Source organism: Paramisgurnus dabryanus, chromosome 4 (assembly GCF_030506205.2).
Source record: "Paramisgurnus dabryanus chromosome 4, PD_genome_1.1, whole genome shotgun sequence".
Taxonomy (NCBI): Eukaryota; Metazoa; Chordata; class Actinopteri; order Cypriniformes; family Cobitidae; genus Paramisgurnus; species Paramisgurnus dabryanus.
The window spans coordinates 47,435,664-47,459,864 of record NC_133340.1 but is presented as its reverse complement, the minus strand read 5'-3'; the positions used below and the strand labels follow the sequence as shown (position 1 = coordinate 47,459,864).

At 37.8% G+C, this 24,201-nt stretch overlaps 1 protein-coding gene across 5 annotated transcripts in view; it reads right to left on the bottom strand.

The window, feature by feature from the left end:
- chst10 (carbohydrate sulfotransferase 10) overlaps positions 1-24,201 on the bottom strand; it is a 149,112-nt gene that overhangs the window by 47,327 nt on the left and 77,584 nt on the right. For 4 of the 5 annotated variants that reach the window (XM_065254848.1, XM_065254851.1, XM_065254849.1 and 1 more), the window contains 4 exons: positions 11,640-11,746; positions 11,386-11,483; positions 10,958-11,192; positions 3,967-4,072 (listed from right to left, as the gene is read on the bottom strand). The exons of the other annotated variant lie outside the window; for it this stretch is intronic. In XM_065254848.1, the coding sequence (XP_065110920.1) occupies positions 3,967-4,072; positions 10,958-11,192; positions 11,386-11,483; positions 11,640-11,746 (546 nt within the window). The remainder of the gene's footprint in view (positions 1-3,966; positions 4,073-10,957; positions 11,193-11,385; positions 11,484-11,639; positions 11,747-24,201) is intronic. 5 annotated transcript variants of the gene reach the window in all.

Here is a 24,201-nt window from a genome sequence, read left to right as displayed (position 1 = left end):
ACATCACAAAAGGAAAAAAGAATCTGCATGTGACGCATAAGTGAGAGTGGAGGTGTGCTGGACACAATCACTGTCAACTCAGTCCAAACTGCGGTGGCGCACCTAGTTAAACCCACCATCTGGCAGGAGGTGGAAAATAACAGCAGGCCTGCTTCTCTGGGACCTTCGCCAAAGGCGGGGAGCAGGCAGAGGCAAGCATGAAGATGCCGCCGCAGCGCGTCTAGCTATCTCTTACCGCAAGAGACTCACAATTGCGAGAACACAGATTGCCACAATAAAACTCAGCTCATCCTCAAAGCTCACCACAGCGTTTGCCTGCGCCGAAGCAGGAGAGGGTGCAGCTGAGGGAGCACTCGAGGAGGTCTCACTCTTTAGAGAAAGAGGAAGACCGCGATGCTGCATTAAGCATGTCACAAGAGAACAGACTCCTCGTTTGTGTACTCAGCATCATGTATACAGGAAATTCTCGCTTTTAGTGTCTGCTGAAACGCCCAGGTGGCTCTTCAAGCACTTATCCATGCACTGGACCCGATAAAGAGACTGCTGATCACGTTCTATCACCAACAGTCACAGAGCAGGAGAATCTTCAGGTAATACAGTCGTGGCCAAAAATATTAGCACCCTTGGTAAATATGATCAAATAAGGCTGTAAAAAATTCATCTGCATTGTTAATCCTTTTGATTTTTTATTAAAAAAATTCACAAAAATGTATCCTTTCATTGGATAATAGGAATTTAAAATGGAGGGGAAATATCATTATGAAATCAATGTTTTTCTCAAATACTCGTTGGACACAATTATTAGCACCCCTAGAAATTCTTATTGGTAAAATATCTCTGAAGTATTTTCCCATTCATTTTCACAATTTTCAGAATGTAAACACAAAATCATTCAGCTCTGGCTTCTGTTTCACAAAAATAAAAGAGGAGGGGAAACAAAGCCTAAATTCCCTTAATCATCCATCACAATGAGAAAAACCAAAGAATATATTTCTGATGTGCAGCAAAAGATAATTGATCTTCACAAATTGGTGAAGTGGCTTTAAGAAAAGAGCTAGAGCAGTGAAAATGAGCATTTCCATCATCAGGGCAATAATTAAGAATTTCCAACCATCAGAAAATGTTACAAAACTGCCTGAAAGAGAACCTATGCCTATATCGTCCTAATGTGCGGTGAGAAGGAGAGTTTGAGTAGCTAAAGACTCTCCTAGGGTCACAGCTGAAGAATTGCAGAAAATTGTTGAGCCTCTGGTTCAGAAAACCTTTTAAAAAATTGTCAAACAGAACCTACATCAACACATGTTGTTTGGGAGGGTTACAAGAAAAATTCTCCTAGCTCATTCAAAAACAAACTAAAGCATATTCAGTTATCAGTCATGACTGGAACTTTAAATGGGAATGGCTTCTATGGTCAGATGAAACTAAAAAATGAGCTTTTAGCAGCAAACACTCAAGATGGGTTTGGTAAACACAGAGAAAAAAAGTACCCCATGTGTACAATGAAATATACTGCTGTGTTTTTGATGTTGTGGGCCTATATTTCTGCTGGAGGTTCTGGACATCTTGTTAAAATACATGGCATCATGGATTCTATCAAATACCAACAGATAAAAAATCCGTAAGTGACTGACTCTGTTAGAATTCTTATAATGGGCCATGTTTGGATCCTCTAAGTGTACAATAACCAAAACACAAACCTCAAAAACAACACAAAAATGGGTCACTGAGCTCAAAACCAAGCTTCTGCTAAAGCCATTCCACTCTTCTGACCTGAACCCCACAGAAAATGAGAGGAGTGAACTGAAGAGGAGAAGCAACAACATGTAGCTGGGAATCTAAAAGGTCTGGCGTGATTCTGGATGAAGGAATGGTCTCTGATCTCTTGTTAGGGGATTTCTTACCTCATCAGGCATTATAGGAGAAAATTTAGACCTGTTAAACTGGCAAATGGAGGTTTTAAAAAGTATTGAATAAAAGGGTGCTAATAATTTTGGACAATGTGTATTAGAGAAAAACATTTATTTCATAATCATATTTCCCCCCATTTTAAATTCTTATTATCCAATAAAAGAATACATTTTTGTGAATTTTTGAAATGAAAAATCAAAAGGATTAACAATGCAGATGAATTTTCACAGCCTTATTTGATCATATTTACCAAGGGTGCTAATATTTTTGGCCACGACTGTATGTGAGATACACTCATCAGGATCGGCTCCGAAGAACTGAAACTGACTGAAATCGCCTACCGGCCTTCCTTTTTATACCCGAGGAGTTCGGTATGTAAATTTCACTTATAAACTCAGCAAAAAAAGAAACGTCCTCTGACTTTCAACTGGTTTTACTTTCAGTAAACTTAATGTGTGTAAATATTTGATTGAACACTAAAAGAGTTAACATCGTAAGACATAAACTAAAAATGTTACACAGACATGTGACTAACAGAAATAGAATAATGTGTCCCTGAATGAAGGAAGGCTCAAAATCAAAAGTACCAGTTAGTATCTGGTGTGGCTTGAAGTACTGCAGTGCATCTCCTCCTCATGGACTGGACCAGATTTGTCAGTTCTTGCTGTGAGATATTACCCCACCCTTCCATCAAGGCCCTTGCAAGTTCCTGGACATTTCTGGGGGGAATGGCCCTAGCCCTCACCCTGCGATCCAACAGGTCCCAGATGTGCTCAATGGGATTGAGATCCGGGCTCTTCGCTGGCCATGGCAGAACACTGATATTGCTGTCATGCAGAAACTCACGCACAGAACGAGCAGTATGGCTGGTGGCATTGTCCTGCTGGAGGATCATGTTCGGATGAGCATGCATAAAGGGTACCACTTGAGGGAGGAGGATTTCTTCCCTGTACCGCAAGGCATTGAGATTGCCTCATCACTGAAGAGCACTTTTTGCCACTCCTGTCTGGTCCAGCGAAGGTGGGTTTGTGCCCATAGGCGGCGTTGTTGCTGGTGATGTCTGGTAAGGACCTGCCTTACAACAGGCCTACAAGCCCTCAGTCCAGCCTCTCTCAGCCTATTACGGACAGTCTGAGCACTGATGGAGGGATTGTGTGTACCTGGTGTGACTCGAGCAGTTGTTGTGGCCATCCTAAACCTGTCACTTAGGTGTGATATTCGGATGTACCGATCCTGTGCAGGTGTTGTTACAGGTGGTCTTCCACTGCGAGGATGATCAGCTGTCCTTCCTGTCTCCCTGTATCGCTGTCTTAGGCGTCTCACAGTGCGGACATGGCAATTTATTGCCCTAGCCACATCAGCAGTCCTCATGCCTCCCTGCAGCATGCCTAATGCACGTTCATGCAGATGAGCAGGGACCCTGGGCATCTTTCTTTGGGTGTTTTTCACAGTCGGTAGACAAATCTCTTTAGTGTCCTGCGTTTTTAAAACTGTGACATTACATGCCTACTCTCTGTAAGCTGATAAGGTCTTAACGACCATTCCACAGGTGCATGTTAATTAAATGATAATGGTTAATTGAACATGCATGGAACACACTGTTTAAACCCTTTACAATGAAGATCTGTAAAGTTATTTGGATTTTTAGAACATTATTGTTGAAATACACAGTCCTGAAAAAGGGACGTTTCTTTTTTTGCTGAGTTTATATCATTTGCCAATTCGCATTGGCCCATTACATAGAGAATCAGAGCGACTGGTCTCTCAAGATCAAACCCCTAGTGTCAGTTCACAGACACAATGTCGATTGTGTAAAAGAAGGGGAATCATAGTTACACCATGGGTACTGTAGTAAAACCATATTTTTCTGATCGTAATCAATACACCAAAAAAAAAAAACATGGTTACTACACTTCTATCACAGAAAAAAACATGGTTAATTTCTGTATAGCAGTCTTATACTCAAAGAGGTTAAGGCAGTTATAATTTTTTTCAATTCTTTTAAGCAACCTTCAAATAAAAAAAACTGTTACAAACTAAACTTTTGGAACACGTTACCTTTGATGAATCTCTGCCTCAGTCAAAGAGGAAAGGCGAGGTAAACCATTTCTCTCATGGTCATGAACCAGGTTCTCAGGTATAATTTCAACCTTGGTGAACTTTCCTAAGATGCAAAAAATAAATGAATAAAATTAGTGTTGTTTTATTTTAAAGTTTATTTTTTAATCCTAACAAGCCTTCTTATTTCTAAATTTATCTAAATGTAGGGGAGAGCGGGGCTGGTTGGGTCAATTTTTGGTTGGCACACAGTTCAATTACAGTACACTAAAGGGCGCTGCCACAAAAATCTGACATTAAAATGATTGCCCTCTTGACCTGAACACACCCATTTACTAAAATCATTGAATGTTCACTAACTGTTAAGGTGTGGATAGCTTTTATATTTTACAGTGTCAAAACAAAAAAACAGCTCCCCACACTAAATACATTTTAGAACTATGATAGATAGAGATATATAAAATGTAAGTATTTCAGTTGATAGAGATAGGATCACCTATATTTTGACATGAAATTAAAAAGTTTCTGATGAGTGATTCTATGTGGCTAACATCAATTCAGTTAATTAGTGTGTCCTTATGTGGGTGGGGTTGGTTGACACCAGTGGCGGCTGGTGACTTCTTTTATTTTTAAAGCGCACAATGCGAAGTTTGTCACATCATGTATGCAGCTTGTCATGTGTGTGGTTCGTCATTTCAAAATATGTGTTCTGCACTTTGAGAGATTGTGTGTGCATCACGTGTCATGCCAAAATAAGTGCCTGCTGCCTTGAACTTGAACGGAGACGCTCGCGTGTGCCAGATACTCGGACAGTCTCATGCGTAATCAGAGTTTACTGATAAAGGAGTGTCTTGCGTGTATTTAGGGAACGTGAGAGTCTCTTTCATCATAAACGGTTTTGACGCATCTCCAGCAGGCACTTATTTTGACAAAACACGTGATGCACACAGAATCTCTCAACACGCATGACTAGAGGTCGACCGATATGGCTTTTTCTCTGGCCGATGCCGATTTTTAGAAATCAGGGCAGCCGATGGCCGATATGTTTGGCCGATTTTCTATATGTACATAATAATCAAAATGTTCTCATCATTAGCAGATATTTTAAATGTAAAAATGTCACTATTTAAGTCAAAGTATTTAAAAAAATTATGAAATGCTTAAGATTATGTTTACAACCTCCTCTGCACCATGCATTTATCAGACACAGATATTACCTGACACTCTGCTGTCATCATCTTTGATCAATTTTTTTACCATGGCTTTTATTGCTTTGTAGGATAAAATCCTTATTTGGTAGACCTGAAAAATTATTTATTCATCATAAAGTTAACATAGTAAATGTCTATGTTTTTTAGTTGAGACTGTTATTTAGGGCAAATCTTTCTAAACACATTTACATTCTCATTTCTGAGGCGCTATAAGTGACTGATTGTGCTGACAGTGACGTCTTGTGAGTTTAGTTTAGTGAGACAGATCTGTCCCAAACGGATCCATTCAAAGGAGTCAGTTCGCGAATCGGACGCGCTGTGTTTTAATCCAGGCTGAGCAGCGCAAAACTGTAAACAAAGTGTTACTGTAACAACACGAAAAACATTTTCTCGGTGGATATGATTTGGTCTTCCGACCTTTCGCCATCGAGTCAGTTTTGTTTTGAGCAATAAAAGCAGGGAGACAGTTTAAAGACAGAAAGCGTGCGCACGCGGCTCTCCTCTCTCTGTCACACAAACAAAGTTCATCATCACTCATTAATCACATGAAATGAGCCTAATCTTTGCACGGACAGTGCACTGCGAGGCATAAGCCCGTCGCGCTGTTGTACTGGCTGCTTAATTCGCGCAATCTCGCCATCGTTTACTAAAGCTGTTTGTGAACAAGGCACGGCTGCACACACACGGGACGGGAGCGATCTGCTTGCAGCAAGACGCAGCGTCATGAGTTCTACAACGAAGCTAAGGTGCCCGCAGACATTTTGATAACTAATCCTAAAAAAAATAACAAAGGTGATCCTGCCTTGGAAACCCTTGCTACAATTCAGTGACTTTATTTAATTTGGAGATTAAGTGCTTCAAAGCAAAAAAAAAAACACAAATGAGAAATGACATATAATTAGGGGTCAAGCCCAGAATGGGCGAAGACCCCTATTGTATCCGTTAGTTTTCTTATTATTCTTCTTCCGATTCTTCTTCTTCTGCCATTGCGGTCTATGGCAGCCCATAGCAGCGTACATAGGAAAGTTATGAAATTTGGCACGCTTATAAAAGGACTGTCGAAAAAGTCTCAACAGCAAGTCTCCACAGCAAATCACCACAGTCTCTTTCTGAAACCCACTAGCGCCACCAACAGTCCAAAGTTGCACTTATGTTTTTGCTTGTAACTTCTGATCCGTAAGGCCTAGAAACAAAATTCTTGTTTCCACTGATTCGAATGGACGTCATTTTCCGTCATTAAATTTTTTTCCGCCATTTTGAATTATTCATAAAACCTACTTTTGCAAACTCTTCCTAGAGCTTTTGCCCAATTGCCACGAAAATTACTATGTACCATCTAGAGACACTCACGACAAAAAGTTATTAAAATAATTTCCATAAACCAATCCGTTTTCGTATAGCGCATCAACAAATTTTACATAGAGCGCAAAAAACTAATTTTAGTCTATATCTTCGCCAAACTTATGTCTACTGACACGACACTTGGTAGTTGTGATACCAGTAAGGATCTGAGGGGGTATGCAGAGTTTCATCACAGCGCCATCTAGTGGTCAGACGAATGTTTTATACACCTATAACTTTGACTGTGATCAACGTATTTTGACGGTACTTGATTGAATAGTTGCAGAGTCCAACAATACCAAACATGCCAGAATTTGCCTTATGGTTAACCCCACGCAGCAAAAAAGTACTTAAACACACGTGAATATCTCTGCGAGCTGAAAGTGAACACCGACCATAATATTAAATCACAAGAAAGACAGTCGTGTCAGGCATAAATATAGGTTCGGTGCAGATATTTTTCGTTTCGAAATTTAAAGAATCGGCTTACCTGTTTTGTAGTTTAAGATAACCACTCTGTTATAAATACATTTTAAAACTTATACCCGTTAAAAAACATATGTTTTTTAATGTTCAGTTTGATGAACTCCTAATATAAGACGCAGAGCACCTAGCCCGTTCGGCTAAATTGCATGCGCAAGCATGGCCAGCACGCAATAGCGCAACATCAATACAACGAAAAGCAATCCAAAATGTACAGACTTAAATTAGATCAGAATTTACGTTTATATCAAATAAAATGTTTTAATAAAATAAGGTCAGTAACAAGGTGCCGAACAAATATGTGCAAAATGCCTAAAGTGCATGGAAAAAACATAAGCCAAAAGGTTAAATCAGATAACCCAGAGTTATTTATAAATAAAATAAAAAAATTATTAAAAGAACGACAGTATAGCCAGAATTGCCTGTTTTGTCTTTTAAGTGTAGAAACAAAGAGGCAATGGTTTTTTAACACAGAAACCTCTTATGGACGTGTAGCCCTGTCACAGGGGTTGTTGGATTTATTAACGCATTTGAAAAATATTTATTAAAAGCTGCTACTTCGAATATTATTTGCAGCATTATAATAATATGCTGTATATTAATATATTGGGAGAATGTTGTTATATGTGAAATCAGATAATGTGTGCACCCATATATGGCCAAAATTGAATGATCCTCATTTCATAACACATCTGCGACAATTCAACTGTGAGATTGCATCGAATCTTCGACTATTCGGGGTCACCCCTAAACATAATACAGTATATAGTAGACCTATATATATATTGTAATATTATATTATATTGTAATATACATATATTCCATATATTACAATATATATAGGGAGCGCAGTTCATGGTTGCATACGTTCATGGTTGTTAACACGGAATTTCGCGGAATTTTCTTCAGCAAAAAGCATTTAGTTCCGAGCAGTTCCAGCATGACTTTTATGTGACCTGTGAACTGTTATTTTGTAAGTTTTGTCAACATTTCCGTTCACTGGGAGCGCAAAGATACATGCACTCTCTCATCCATGTCTCTCTCACTGCACCTCTCTCACGTGCACGCGCTCTACTATCTGACCAAAGTCCGAACACAAATCCTCATGTATTTGTTCAGTTTTATGCGTTTCAAGCGAGCTGAGGCAAACTAACTATCCCTCGCATTTATTATAGGGCCCTAGGGTGTGTAAGGTACAGAAGTGGGGCAATGCGCATGTTATTCAGAATTCTTTTTAAGTTGTTTTTTTATCAGTATTGCTGTTCACATTTTCCTTGTCTTCTTATGAAAGACATTTGCTCTACAAGAGATTAAGTTAAGTGCACTAAAACTTAGACCCAAGCATTACATAGGTTGTAAATAGGTGGTTACTTTCAAGGAAAAAGTACAGTGTTCCCCTTGTTATGCTGCTACTGTGTGCAATAGTGTAATTATTTTATTTATGCTTAGTATTTTCAGCAGTACTGAATTTACTTACTTGTTCTACCTCACCTGTTTTTACTATTTGTTAAATATAGTTCAATAAATGTTCCTTTTTTAAATTTAGAGTTGTAACATTTGGTTTTATCATTGTGTCATTTTTATGATGTAAACTGAATAAGCAAAATCATTATCCGCTCCAAATATCGGCTAAAGAAAATCGGCAGCCTGTATCGGTCATCGGCTAAGGGTGATGGGGAAAAAATCGGTATCGGCATCAGCACAAAAAAAATCCATATCGGTCAATCCCTAGTATATATAAATACACATACATTCATGTATGTATTAAAGAAACATTTACATGTGTATATATATTTATTTAGATTTTTGTATTTTCTATATTATATATAAATAAAAAACGATATATAAATAAAAAATTTCTTAAATATATAAATATGTATGTGTGTGTGTTTAAATATACATAATATTTACACACAGCACAAACCAGCCCGAGAGAGAGAGAGAGAGAGAGAGAGAGAGAGAGAGAGACATCTTCATATTATAGTAATACTACTATATGTTGTATTTTTATAAATATAATAACTGTCTGGGGTGTGAATGAGAAGTTTGGCTTCAGTGCCACTCACCACACACACACACACACACACACACACACACACACACACACACACACACACACACACACACACACACACACACACACACACACACACAAACTGTTGTTTAGTTCAAATTAATATAATTTAGTTTGTTTTGAGTTTTATGGGAATAGCCAGTCTGGGGAAGTTTGTCTTCAGTGCCACTCATACACAAACTAACAAACAAACAAACTAACAAACAAACAAACAAACAAACAAACAAACACACACACACACACACACACACACACACACACACACACACACACACGGTTAATAATTTGGCTAAAATGGGCAGAAATTTTTTGGAATGTTTTTCTGCTTCTTTTTTTAATTAAATGCTTAAGTTCTTTATATTTGTCACCTCATTTTTTGTAACTATAGCACAGGCTGCGTTTACATTTTGCATTAACATGCGATCTCGATGATCCGTTCACGCAGATCCGATCATCCGTATCAGGACACGGCGCGTTTACATTTGTCACATAAATGTGGCTTCTGTATCTGGATGTGTGATCGGATCCCGTTCAGGGAGACGCGCGCTGGGTGGATAGCTGTCAATCACAGATGGCTACAGCTGTCTTTCGCCACATGATTTAGGGTTGTCGCGGTAACCGCAATCCCGTATTGTACAGTGTTACTGAGAAGCAAACAGCAGAGAATAACTAGCAAACCCAAAAACCGTGATGTTCACATTTAAGCTTTATTTTTTTTTTGCTTTAAAGGCTTTATCTTTGTTTATCTGCAACGTCCGCGCCAGGATGCACGTTTCAGCCAACGTTACCTGAACTTGACTTTCACCCGCATGCTTTTCATCAATAACAAAATCCGTGGGAAACATTAGGATGACCTTCCCGACTTTTTAGTCTGCCTGAATTCATACGTTCTTGATTTACGAATATGATTTAACTAAAACAGCTAACAATTTCCTAAATTTCCTGTTCATGTCTCCCTAGTCGTATAGTTATGTAATTTACAAACACATTTATAAGTAACTTACTTTGTATAAAACCAACATTGAATAAATATATTTGGTTAATGTTATTATGGTTTGTAAGTGTTTTCAAGTAACTTAAAATGTGTTAAATGAGAAACCAGAAAGAAGCGCAACATTCACTTTGATATGTCGCCATGGAAACTCAAACATTATAACGATTTATTCAATTCTGCCATTAAATATTAAATCCCTCCATAAATAGTGGAAACATGTTAAACATATGACTGAATAAGTTAAATACAGTCAACAGTGTTAAAATTCTTTTGTATATCGATTTATTTCAAGATACGTTTAAGCTAGCTAGCATTTCTCCACAAATATAAATTTGTGCGTCTCTCACCTGCGCTCCATGACCTAACGTCCTTTATTTTTGACAGCTGTCAGTGAGATGAGATGATAGTGGGCGGGGTTTTGTGTGACGTTGGCCTGCAAATGCAGATACGATGGCTGGATTGCGTTTACATTACACTGAGATCCGATCACAAAGCGTCCTCGACTACCTCTGCATCAGGACACACAGATCGGATAACATTCCGAACACAAACGCGTTTACACTTGTCTTTTCAATGTGTATGTGGACAACATCCGGATACAGGTCGCATGTTAATGCCAAGTGTAAACGCAGCCTGTGCCACCTACCCCCATACTGGGGCTGGTTGACATAGGTGCACAACATGACTTTAATGATGAATTTAAAAAAATGTAGGAATCATTTGTGAACATTAAATGTATCTGATGATTGGCTGAGATCTTAACCTTACCGTTGTTACTGGATTAACTTGTTTAACATATAACATGACTGAGAAATATGACAGAATAAAAAGTGTGCCAACCAACCCCGCTCTCCCCTACATTATATTTCCCTTTAAGATATATCTTACCATTGAGAACAATTAGGACCTTCTTCCATTGTGTGTTACCCACTTTAGGCGTCTGGCAAAAGAGAATCTTGTGTTTGTCACACACAAAAATGCGATCCAAAACGAATCTGTGCACAGTCGTATGTGTGAGGTTCCAGATAGATGAATTTCTGCAAACAGTTGATAACAGCTCCAAACGCCTTTCAATTACTGACTGCCAGTCTTTGGGCTCCACCAGAGAAGAAAAACCTGAGGGCTGATACCCACACAAACCATCATCAACACAAATGCACATGTATATGACATGCAAAACACATATAATACATGCTGTTTCTAAGCATTGTAGTATCACCCAAGACTTTAGTAAGATTTAAAATTCAAGTTGATTTTTATGAAAAGTATCTACATGGGAACCATGTAGTTACTAAGAAACTTTTCATCAGCCTTACCATTATAAATGGCTGTGATGCTGCTTTGTCTAGCTGCTGGGTTGAAGGAAGTTTCATTCTGACAGACGGCATGGTCCAAACAAACATTTCTGTCTTTCCTACATAGTTTTACAAAAGGTAGTGAAGGAAACTCTGAATGTATAAGGAGTACTAGTTATAAAAACAAATGTGGAATTAAATAAGAATTTCAAAGAAGCAAGCACTTTCAACACATTTCTTTACATAGAAACACTGATCAAATGTGAAACACATACCATCTGGTATTCTGAAGCTGACGTTGATAAACTTGCTGATAAACATTAGGATGAGCAGCACCCAGCCGCACACACCAACCAGTAGCCAATGATGGCGCATCACTGTCCTATGGACATGTGAGGAAAAATATTATTTAAAGGAAGCATCTTAAAAATGGGATTCGCAAACCTTGTACACATTGGGACGATTTTTTCAATGCCTCATAACTAAACAAAGGGCGCCAATGTGAGTGAGCACATAGACGCGTTAAATGCCAGGCAAAAGAGTAATTTTTTTTAACATGCCTTTGGGCCGCGTTAAAACTGGCCTACCAATGAGATCGACGCTTTTGTTTGGGTGTCTGGAGCGGCTGAAGTTTCAGTAAAACTTGACTTGGTGGCGCTCAAGCACAAAACAGATTATACCACGTTGAAGAGGTCAACACAGACCAAGAAGATGCATCGAGGCAAGATGAATGTAGAGCTGCTGGTCTTATTGGTTTAAAAAAAAAAAAGGGTTTCATGACAAATGCGACAGTGATTACAAAAATCTTGATAAGAGGGTGTTGTTATGGAGAGGAATTTCAGATCAAATGGGATTTGATAGTTAGTTTCATTTCCCTTAGTTTTCTTTTATTTACATAGGCGTGTAACTTGTCCCCACAAACTATTGACCATCATGGCGTTTGTACGGATATACACAAGAAAAAAAGCAAGAGGATGATTCCCAAAGTGGACAGGCCACTAAAAACAAGAAGCCGTGTAAGATTATGAAGGTGACAGAGTTCCTCGCAACATCAACTCAGTTTTGGAGTTAATGTGAGATATATTAGAACATTTCAATACATAGCTGTGTGGGCTATACGATATGTACTTAATGTACTTAATTGAAATTAAACAGTGATTAACATCATAACATGGCATGTTTATGAAGGTATATTTGGTGCAAAACAACTGCACACCTGTGACAGTGGAATTTGTATTTGTAGAGATAATCCACACATGTGTATCAGTAAATTTGAAGTCACAGATGAAGAGTTGCAAACTTGTAGATTTTTTTTCTTTCCCTCAAATACAACACAACAGTTACACATTCACAAATCCTTCAGTGCAGCTGCACAAATCCCATTTTACAAATCACAGATTAAGAAACTCACAAGCTCACGGTTTTTGCTACAATTGCTGCAGTAAATATGGTGCATAACCCACTTGAACAACTGCGTTAAAATATGTGAAGTCACACACAAATTTTGTACATTCGCAAATCAGTTTGTGCATCTGTGCGATGAGAGTTGCATGTGTGTACAATTGTTTTTTTTCACAAATATTTTTAAATTTTTTAAATATTTTCTAGCACAAACACAAGTACATAAATACAACTGCTTGAATCTGCTGCTACGAGTTTCAAACACTCTTTTTCGTGTGCTCTCTGTTTTGCACCAAATATCTCGAGATAAATGGTGCGAAAGTGATTTGTATACCTGTAGGCTATGGCGAGCACTGTTTAGCACTGCCCACCAGGTGGCGCCCGACACTCACTGAAGCAGAGTTTATTAATTACCACCAATGTTTCAGCAAGGTAAATCAAGGTATTATTTTCACCAAGTGGAGAACAATACAAATGGGAGTGCTAATTATACACAGATGAAGGTAATTACATACAATATTCCAATAATTCATTACAGTGTTTCCTCTAGGATTTTTTCCAGCTGTGGCGGCAGGGGGCGCCCATGATGATTATAAATGTACATTATTTTTTTAATGTAGAATATAGGCTACAGTAAACTAACATGTATTTTTTTATAATTTTCATGCTGTCATTTACTTTTCCTTATATTTATAGCATATTGCTTTTCTATGTTTGATCTAAACTGTATTTTCTTAAAAAATACGTTTTATAGCTTCATACGGATCTTTCATAATTGTAGTTTTAATGTAGTGTGCAAGTTCGTGCTCATGTTTAGCGTTACAGAGCTGTTGCAAAGTCAAGCACAGTCCTGTTTGATAATCCGCACCGCTGTGATTGACAGAACACCTGACCCGACATCAGCAGCAATTTATTCCAGCATTTCACACCCGGCCTGTTTGACATAAAGAGCCGACCCGGTCACACCGCAAATCGCGCAGCTATAAACCTTTAATGTTCTTCAGACAGATCTTAAACACAAATAAGCACAGGGCCATTTAAAAACTGCTACCTATCGGAATCAAGTCGAATTTTGGTCTTGGATGTTAGACCTGCAGTTTAGCCTACTCTTGCTTATTGAGTGCCGACCTGCATCTACAACGCAAACGACACGTTAATATTATTACACCCGTTACATCAAATATTATGCGGTTCACCCGCGGGTACCCTGATCCCGCTGTCTGAAAACAGATGAAACCGTCTCACCGTCTGCCTCAAGTTTTTATTACCAACGTCCGTCTCTTCCACGGGAATAATGTAAGTTTCCTTCCAAACAGATTCGACTATTAATGTATTGCAGTCGCATTTAAGTAGTATTCACTGTTTAGCCTTTTGTTTTTGGACAAACATCTTATCATTTAATGTGAAACTTTGTGAGGGTTGATCTAAAGCACAGAAGATTGACTGACAGCTGAGCGGTCAGCAGCGCGCTGCGTTTATAGCTTATATTCTGAATAACTAATTGCCTGATTAGTTGATAATATGAGTACAGTGATTACAAATGAATGTCCAAAAAACTTGAAATATGTTAAATCGAAAGTTTAATCATGTATTTTCTCGCAGCCCAGCGCTGCGTCCGTGTATATGCGCATGTGAAAAGCATACGCGTGATGACCTTGCAACTTAAATTACCCTTAATTTATTGCCATACAGATAAAAGTAAAATAACATTCGAAACTAAAAATTGTTTTTTTTATTTGTGAAAACTCACAATAAGGAGAAAACCTTGTGCTTATTTAAAATCATTAAAAACATGACGTGCTTCCTGCTGCTTTGGTTTAACAGCGCGTCACAAAAAAAGAACAGCAACTCAAATACTTTTTTAATTGTCAATCTGATAATTATAACATATTTCGTGTAGGCTTATTTATTTTATTATTATTTCTCAAAACAGAGACGTAGCCTAATCATCATCTGTTGATTTAAATCTATTTGCATGAAACTAAACCCATGGGGGAAATGATATTTTAGGAGATTTATTTATTATAAATGAGTGAACAACGCGAATCCAGAAAGGAATTTATTTCTTTAAAACAGCCAGTCTGGCAGGGCGGACATTTCGGTAGCTTTATTTATTTTGCGAGCTGCCACCGTGGTTTTTGTCTAGAAGGGATACAGAAAATGCTGAAAAGTTAAGAATTAGATTTGGAGGTAGGATTTTTAGGATGAAAACAGCGGCTCTGGCTAAATGAGATACAAATACATCCTACAATCCTGTGAAATTTTGTGTTTAGATTTGGGTTTGGGTGAAGGATTAGGATAAAACAGTGCTCATCCGGCGAGATTTCGGTTGCTGTATCCCTTCTATCCACAACCGCAGGCGTGGCGGGGATGTTTTAGGCGTGGCGGCCCACCACGGTTGAATGTATATAGCGGAAACACTGCATTAGTAAACAAAACATAAGTTCCTTAAATCTCAAACCATCAATATAAGTAGATTAAAAAATACAAGCAGCAAATACACACATAGGCCTACATATAAATAAGATACCAAATGATGTAAGTCCCATTCATTTTTAATATCATAATACCTATAAAAACAACCCAAATCAAAATCTACTTTTAAACCATGTGTGGCCAATGTTCGCATTTAACCCTCGTGTGGTGTTCATATTTCTGTTACTTAGACAATGTTTGTGGGTCTAGTGGACCCACTGCATTATTTGTATCTTAAAACAATGCAGTCATACAAATTTATGTATAATTGTTTACAGATGTTTACTTTAGCCTTATTGCAAGTAAAATAAACAGAATATATGGTTAATATTTGTCATTTACCACTAGTAGAGGACTATTTATAGATTCAAGTGCTATTCGTTTTTGTGATAATATGAAATAAGAGAAGAAAATTCTATTCTCCCCCAGATATTGGGGAAAAACATGTTTATCTTAAATAAGTATTTATCACTTTTTCATCTCAAATACGTTTTTCATCACTTTGATGTTTAATTCTTTGAACTAAGTTTGAAATTGTACACATTTGTGTCAGTTTACATAGCACAATCCCCATCTGGAAAGATGCCGTATCAGAACATATCATCCACATTGAACACATAACCTGTTCATGCCAGCCTACACAACACATAAGAAGAAGATTTTTACCATGTAGCTGTGTTGCATATGCATTTCTTGTTTTTTATAGACATATACTGTGTGTACCTCTCCATCTTATGTCCCCACACACTGCAGTACAATGTGTTGCTATTGGCTACAACCTAAAATGATAAAAATGCTTGGATATAATTTTTACTTTCTCTATTTCTACTTCTCTATTTACTTTCTCTCTCTCCGCACTCATACGCACACACACACGTGCGCGCACACACCATAGGTTTTGTGGTAAACCCATGGTTTTACAAATGGTAATCAATACACCAATTTACCATGATTACTACACTTTTACTATAATACAGCCATGGTTATTTTTTGTAAGGGAGATAATGGTAAAATGTAGAATGGTTCCTGTTAGACAGAAGGTAAAGTGTTTGGGACAATGGGGGCAAACAAGTGTTCATGCTTGATATATAACATGTTGTATCCTTGCGCTGCTACAGCAAGTGCAGAAGGACAAAACTCTGACATGCATCCATCACATAATGTACAGACATATATAAAAACACACTCATGCACTCACATCAGTCCCAGATAGAAGAAAAACAGAGTGAAGTTACATAGCACATTCAATTTTTACACTCTTATTAACCCCGGGTCCAGTGGACCCGAACACTACATATGTAATATAAATGTGTAGGGGGGGTGTACAGTGTACAGTCATTATAAAGCTGTTTATTTCTATGTTCTTTATAGAAAATGAGCCAAGGCCAATGAATCTGAGGTTGAAACAATAATTAATTGCATAATTTTTCTTTTAGTAAACATTAAAAACGGGTCCCACAGACCCGAACACCACACAAGGGTTAATATACCTAAAAGGCCTCCTGTCTGAGTAAAAATTGGTCCAACTCACCTCACCTTCTAGATGGAAATACCCTGTCAATTCCTATCTGGACACCCATCTGGCTCACCTGCAGTAATGTTTCTTGTCCTATGACCTTGATAGTCACTGCGGTTTCATATTTCTCATCATTAAACTGCTATATGATAGCCAGCTTTTGACTAACCCTAAACCGAAGCGACAATGGTAAGAAAATAGGATAAAACAGTTGAGTAACCAATCCGTGAGAATGCCACGGAAAAGAAAGTCTGTGGCAGGGCCACGAAAATATGCGGGGATCCGTGAGAATGCGACGGAAAAATGAGCAAAAAATTCTGTGACTATGCCACAGAAATTCGTGAGATCAGGTTGAACAAAATTCAATGCCACCCTTTAATTCTTGAAGAGATCTTTTACTGTATATTGATTAGATTCACTGTATTGTACTTGTCTGCTGCCTTGAACTTGAAAACACGACACATCATTTGTGCTGCACAACGCTTCATCCACAGGTAGAGTCTAAATGAGCCCATGTTCGGCTTGGCTTAAACTGACAAATTCACATTATTTGTGAATTTAGCTGTTTTAGTGAGTATCATAGTAAACTACTGATTATGTCTTAATATGTCTTCCGAACGTAAACATTTTATTACATTCTGTCTTAAAGCCTAATAAACATTACCTGTTGAAGTCATTAAAGTTACTTAAATAACAAAAGAAGAGAAAATCACTCACTGGTCCTGACTGTAACTTCTTAAAAAAAATATCCATATTTACTTTTAAATAAATACCTTTTTTGCCAACAATCCTTAACTCTTTCACCGCCAGCGTTTTTTTAAAAAAGTTGCCAGCCAGCGCCAGCGTTTTTCATGATTTTCACCAAAGTTTAATGCCTTCCAGAAAATGTTCTTCTTTAAATATATAAACATACAGTATACCAAATGAAAGAACAGACCCTCTGCTTTCAAACAAAAAACACCGTTTCATCCTACCTTTAGTGGTTCTTTTGCAATCAGCTTTTGAATATGGGTAGGTTTTTGCAAAAACACCATATTTTGAGAAAAAAAGCAGAGATAATTCCATTTTTATGACGGACTTTTCATAGAGATCCCATTCAGAGCGATCTTTAAAACAGACACGGACATGCAGCAGCTTGCCATAGGGCAATACTTCCGGTTTTAAAAAGTTGCGGAAGGGTATTAATAGCGGTATTGCGGAAAGACGGAAAATCTCGTCATTGGCGGGGAAGCGTTTTCTCTTAATTGATGAGATATCTCGTCAATGGCGGGGAAAGAGTTAAAGCTGTAGTCTACGATGTTGAAAATCGGTTGAGAAAGCCTGATGCGGTTAGTAAGTTTTAAAAAACTCATCCCGCCCCTCTGTGCTACCTGATCCCTCCCACCGGGAAACGAACTGAACAACGTCACTCATTCAAGCTTTGATCACTGGTAGTAAACATCAGAACAGAGATTTACTGAGCGGTAAACACATAAAGCCTTGAAGGAATGAACAATTACAATTATGATTGCAATTGACGTTATTTACATTCACAACAACGTTTGGCATACGTTTCCCCTCCTGAGCTTCAAGGAATGACTTTGTAAATATAATTACTTTGACCCGTGATACGCGATGCTAAACGGCTAACATTCCAAAGCCGACCGGCAGCATGAGCATGTTGTTGCCAGACTGATAAAAAGATTTATGTAACACCACACACAATCTTTGTAAATATAATTACTTTGACCCGTGATACGCGATGCTAAACGGCTTCAATGCCGACCGGCAGCATGAGCATGTTGTTACCAGACTGATAAAAAGATTTATGTAACACCACACACAATCTTTGTAAATATAATTACTTTGACCCGTGATACGCGATGCTAAACGGCTTCAATGCCGACCGGCAGCATGAGCATGTTGTTACCAGACTGATAAAAAGATTTATGTAACACCACACACAATCTTTGTAAATATAAGTACTTTGACCCGTGATACGCGATGCTAAACGGCTAACATTCCAATGCCGACCGGCAGCATGAGCATGTTGTTACCAGACTGATAAAAAGATTTATGTAACACCACACACAATCTTTGTAAATATAATTACTTTGACCCGTGATACGCGATGCTAAACGGCTAACATTCCAATGCCGACCGGCAGCATGAGCATGTTGTTACCAGACTGATAAAAAGATTTATGTAACACCGCACACAATCTTTGTAAATATAATTACTTTGACCCGTGATACGCGATGCTAAATGGCTAACATTCCAATGCCGACCGGCAGCATGTTGTCAGACTGATAAAAATATATTTATGTAACCTCACACAATAAAATTATAAATAGATGCGTACCTGTTCAACAAAAAGTCCGCCGTGTCGGCGTCGGTTTTCAGCCCCAAATCTCCCTGAAGCTTCCTCCAACGGTCAATTGCGGACCCTTTATTGATTCTACTTAGAGTCCGGCGTTTTTTACACTTTTTTTTACCTCTGCTCTTTCCTCTACAGACTTCTAGGGGTGTCCTCGACTAAGGATTTACATATTCGAATCAGAATTTTCGAATCTTTCCATAGTCGACCGATAGTCGAATCATCTATGTTTGTGTGCATGGGTTGGGAGGGGGCCAGACCAGGTACAAATTGGTAATTTTTATTTTCTTTCACAAGCAGCACACATAAACAACTGTCTGATAAAGTGACCAAAAGTGTCTTTCAAGTAATAAACGAAGACAAAACTGACGATGCATTTATATATATATATTTTTTAAGGTAAAATGTAAGGCAACATTTGTTTAATTATTCCTCATAACATTTTAAAGCCACGATCTACAGAACATCACACAAAAATACATTTGATAACTAAACCTAAAAAAATAACAAAGGTGATCCTGCCTTGGAAACTCCGGCTACAATTAAGTGTTTTTATTTAATTTGGAGATAGCGCGTCAAAGCAGTCATGACCAAAAAAACCCGACAAATGAGAAATGACAAATAATTTGTGATTGTGACTGTAAATGATAAAAACTAATCTTTATATACAATTCATTAAACTATAATTTATAACAAGAAAAACACTGACATTAATGATTTTATAGACACTACGCGTTATTATTTAGCACAGAAATACCTGCTTGCTTGCTTTGACTTTGATCATCTCTGTATTCACTTTAGATACAGAAAGACCGGATGATATTATTTATTTCAGGAATCTCTTTGCTGTCATTTGAAAGTGAACACACCGACTGACCATAATATTAAATCACAAGAAAGACATTCGTGTCAGGCAGAAGTAGGTTCGGTGCAGATACTAATTTCCGTTTCATCACCGAAATAAAAAAAACGGCTTACCTGTTTTGTAGTTTAACTTTAAGATAGACAATATAACCACTCTGTTTTAAATACATTTTAAAAACTTATACTCGTCGAAAAACATCCGTTTTTTAATGTTTAGTTTGATGAACTCCTAAATATGAGACGCATGCAGAGCACCTAGCCCGTTCGGCTAAATTACATGCGCAAGCATGGCCAGCACGCAATAGCGCAACATCGATACAACGAAAAGCTATCCAAAATTTACATACTTAAATTAGATCGGAATTTACGTTTATAATAAATACAATTTTTTAAATAAAATAAGCTCAGAACAGAAGTAACAAAGTGAAGAACAAATATGCAAAATGCCTCAAGTGCACGGAAACAAAACACAAGCCAAATAGTTAAATCAGATAACCCAAAGTGATTTATAAATAAAATAAAATATAGAAATTATTAAAAGAACGAAAGTCATAGTTTAATTTGCCAGCTTTGTCTTTTAAATGTCGAAACAAAGAGGCAAGGCTTTATTAACATAGAGACCTCTTATGGACGTGAAGCCCGGTCACTGACAGGGGTTGTTGGATTTATTAACGCATTTTAAAAATATTTATTGAAAGCTGCTACTTCACATATTATTTGCAGCATTATCATAATATGCAGTATATTAATATATTGTGAGAAAGCTGTTATATGTGAAATCAGATAATGTGTGCACCCATACGGCCAAAATTGAATGATCCTCATTTCATAACACATCTGCGACGATTCGACTATGAGATTGGTAGTCGAATCAGGCTTCTCCTAACGATGCATCGAATCTTCGACTATTCGGGGTCACCCCTACAGACTTCCCTTTTCTTCTAACCTTTACTGTAGGGACAAGAAGCTTGCTGCTGTCGGTTAGTTTTTTTCCATTAGTGAGATGTTGCTGCTTCGCTAGCTAACATACACGGACACAAATGTCATGTCGCAGGCACGAGAGGGGCGGGGTGGTGAGCGATGGGGTGGAGACGCGATCGCGAGGTGGATTTTCAAGTGTACGGGGATTTGATGAGAGCAGTTAACCAATGTAAGCTGTCCGGCCGGACAGTTTACATTGGTCAATTTATCTGCTGCCGTACACCCAATAGACTGAATGGATTTTTAAAATTATTTTTTCTCTTCATATTGTTAGGATTTTACTGTAGAACCATAACCAGCATCTAAACGAGTTTATTAATAATGAACAATCTTTGAAATCGTAGACCATAGCTTTAATGTTGAGCCCTGCTCTTTGAAGTAAGTTGGTTTATTATTGGTTTATTATGCAAGTTCAGCCTTGCATTATGTTTGTATCTTACAGTTAGTATAATGCATGTAATGAATTCAGGGCAAGAAGAATATTTATCTAATATGGGGTAATGTGAAGTATTATAATAATTACATTTCGTTTTCTTTCATGGGATATGGACCCTCTAAAAAAGCCTTGGACACCCAATTTATAAAATTCTAGTTCGGCCACTGCATTATTGATGTTGGATTTCAGCATATTAAGTGTATAATGAGTGTGTGCATATTGTGAATGAATTTAATAAACAAATTATCGATAGCCTTTAGTTAATTCACTAAAATTATCCTATATTCAGTTAGCCTATGTTTACTTTACTGACACAGCAGTGTGCCCAGGATGGTAAAATAATTATTTCAATGTATTACTAATAAACAACACAAGTCTTGTCCATACTGACATCTATATTTATTTGATTGTTTTTTTTCTGATGTGTTAGAAGTCATATATGTAGAGCAGAGAAATAAGAAATTTTTTCCTGAGGTGCATGCCCTAGAAAAATACATATGGACCTTGGTATTTATAAAATCCTGCGTACGACCCTGCTCATGACAATAAGAATCCACTCTCAATAGTGTATTACGAGCTGAAGGTTTTTTAATCGGATCTCTATATAAAAAATTACGAGCTACCCACAAGTCTAAAAAGCTGATTTGATTTGGGTTAGCATCCAAAGTAAATGTTAAGAAATCAGAACAACTGTTTAGATAATAATAAAAAGAATTTAGTTGTTCAGTAACCCGATTCAAAAAGACAGAAATAATCATCCAAATTAGTATATTAGAAGAAAAAGCATGTATCTTATTTAAATGTAGGCCTATGTGTGTATTTGCTGCTTGTATTTTTTAATCTACTTATATTGATGGTTTGAAATTTATGGAATTTATATTTTGTTTACTAATGAATCATTGGAATATTGTATGTAATTACCTTCATCTGTGTATAATTAGCACTCCCATTTATATTGTTATCCACTTGGTGAAAATAATACCTTGATAAAGGAGATTTACCTTGCTGAAACATTGGTGGTAATTAATAAACTCTGCTTCAGTGAGTGTCGGGCGCCACCTGGTGGGCAGTGCTGAACAGTGCTAGCCACAGCCTACAGGTATACAAATCACTTTTGCACCATTTATCTCGAGATATTTGGTGCAAAACAGAGAGCACACGAAAAAGAGTGTTTGAAACTCGTAGCAGCAGATTCAAGCAGTTGTATTTATGTACTTGTGTTTGTGCTAGAAAATATAAAAAAATATAAAAAAATATTTGTGAAAAACAAATTGTACGCACATGCAACTCTCATCGCACAGATGCACAAACTGATTTGCGAATGTACAAAATTTGTGTGTGACTTCACATATTTTGATGCAGGTGTTCAAGTGGGTTATGCACCATATTTACTGCAGCAATTGTAGCAAAAACCGTGAGCTTGTGAGTTTCTTAATCTGTTATTTGTAAAATGGGATTTGTGCAGCTGCACTGAAGGATTTGTGAATGTGTAACTGTGGTGTTGTATTTGAGGGAAAGAAAAAAAATCTACAAGTTTGCAACTCTTCATCTGTGACTTCAAACTTACTGATACACATGTGTGGATAATCTATACAAATACAAATTCCACTGTCACAGGTGTGCAGTTGTTTTGCACCAAATATACCTTCATACATGTTCCCTGTACACAATGTGATCACATCTAGTTACATATATTTTTTTGTGTTCTGTGTAGGGACAAAAAAGTTTATGATATTTTAAATGAGCTAGCTAACCAATGGTCTTTCTGAAGGAAAAAGTCTGACCTTCTCCATAAATTTAAATATGAACATTTTACTTTTTGTGAACTTTACTGTGAATTTCTCACAGGGCTGTTTTCAACTACAATATAAATATCAAATCATGTTCAACGTAGTTTTCAATAGGTTTCATTTAATCATATTATTACACCTTATGGTAGGGCTGCACGATTATGTGGAAGGTATTTTCAGCCCATTTTAAATTAATTAATTAAATTATAAAATAAATTAAAAAAATTACAAAATATGTCCCAAATTTCTAAATTAAATACTAAAATAAAAAGGTAAACATTAAATAAAAACATTTCATTTTCAAGGTGATAAAGCATCATTCCTGCCAAATATAATAATAAATGCAATTTAAGATTTGAAATGTAATTTTGGCCTCGCCGGGACCTGGTGTTACAACATCTAGACCGTCTGGGTCTTGGGGGCAACTGGGAAAAGAGCAAGCTCTCCCCTGTGCAGAGCATTTCTTTTCTCGGTATCAGGTTGGATTCTGTGTCAATGATAGCACGTCTCACTGATTGCGCTCAGTCAATGTTGATGTGTCTGAAATCGGTCAAGACACAGCACCGTGGTCCCGCTCAAGCTCTTTCAGAGGCTCCTGGGGCAGATGGCATCCTCATCGGCGGTTATTCCACTCAGGTTGATGCACATGAGACCGCTTCAACATTGGCTGTACCCCCGAGTCCCCAGAGAGGTGTGGCGCACTGGCATTCATTGTGTCCTTCTGACACCACAGGGCCGACGCACTCTCAACCCCTGGAAAGACCTTTTCGTTCCTCACGGCAGGAGTTTCAAGGCATACAGTGGTTACAACCGACGCCTCAAAACTGGGTTGGGGTGCAGTGTGCAACGGGCATGCAGTGTCGGGCTGTTGGACAGGCCCCTGCCTGCAATGGCACATCAACTGTCTAGAGAACGACAGGTCACGCCTCGCAGAGAGTGGAGACTTCCCCACTACGTGGCCGGAGCATTTGGCAGATGTTTGGCGAAGCCCAGGTCAAGCTGTTTGCTTCACCGGACA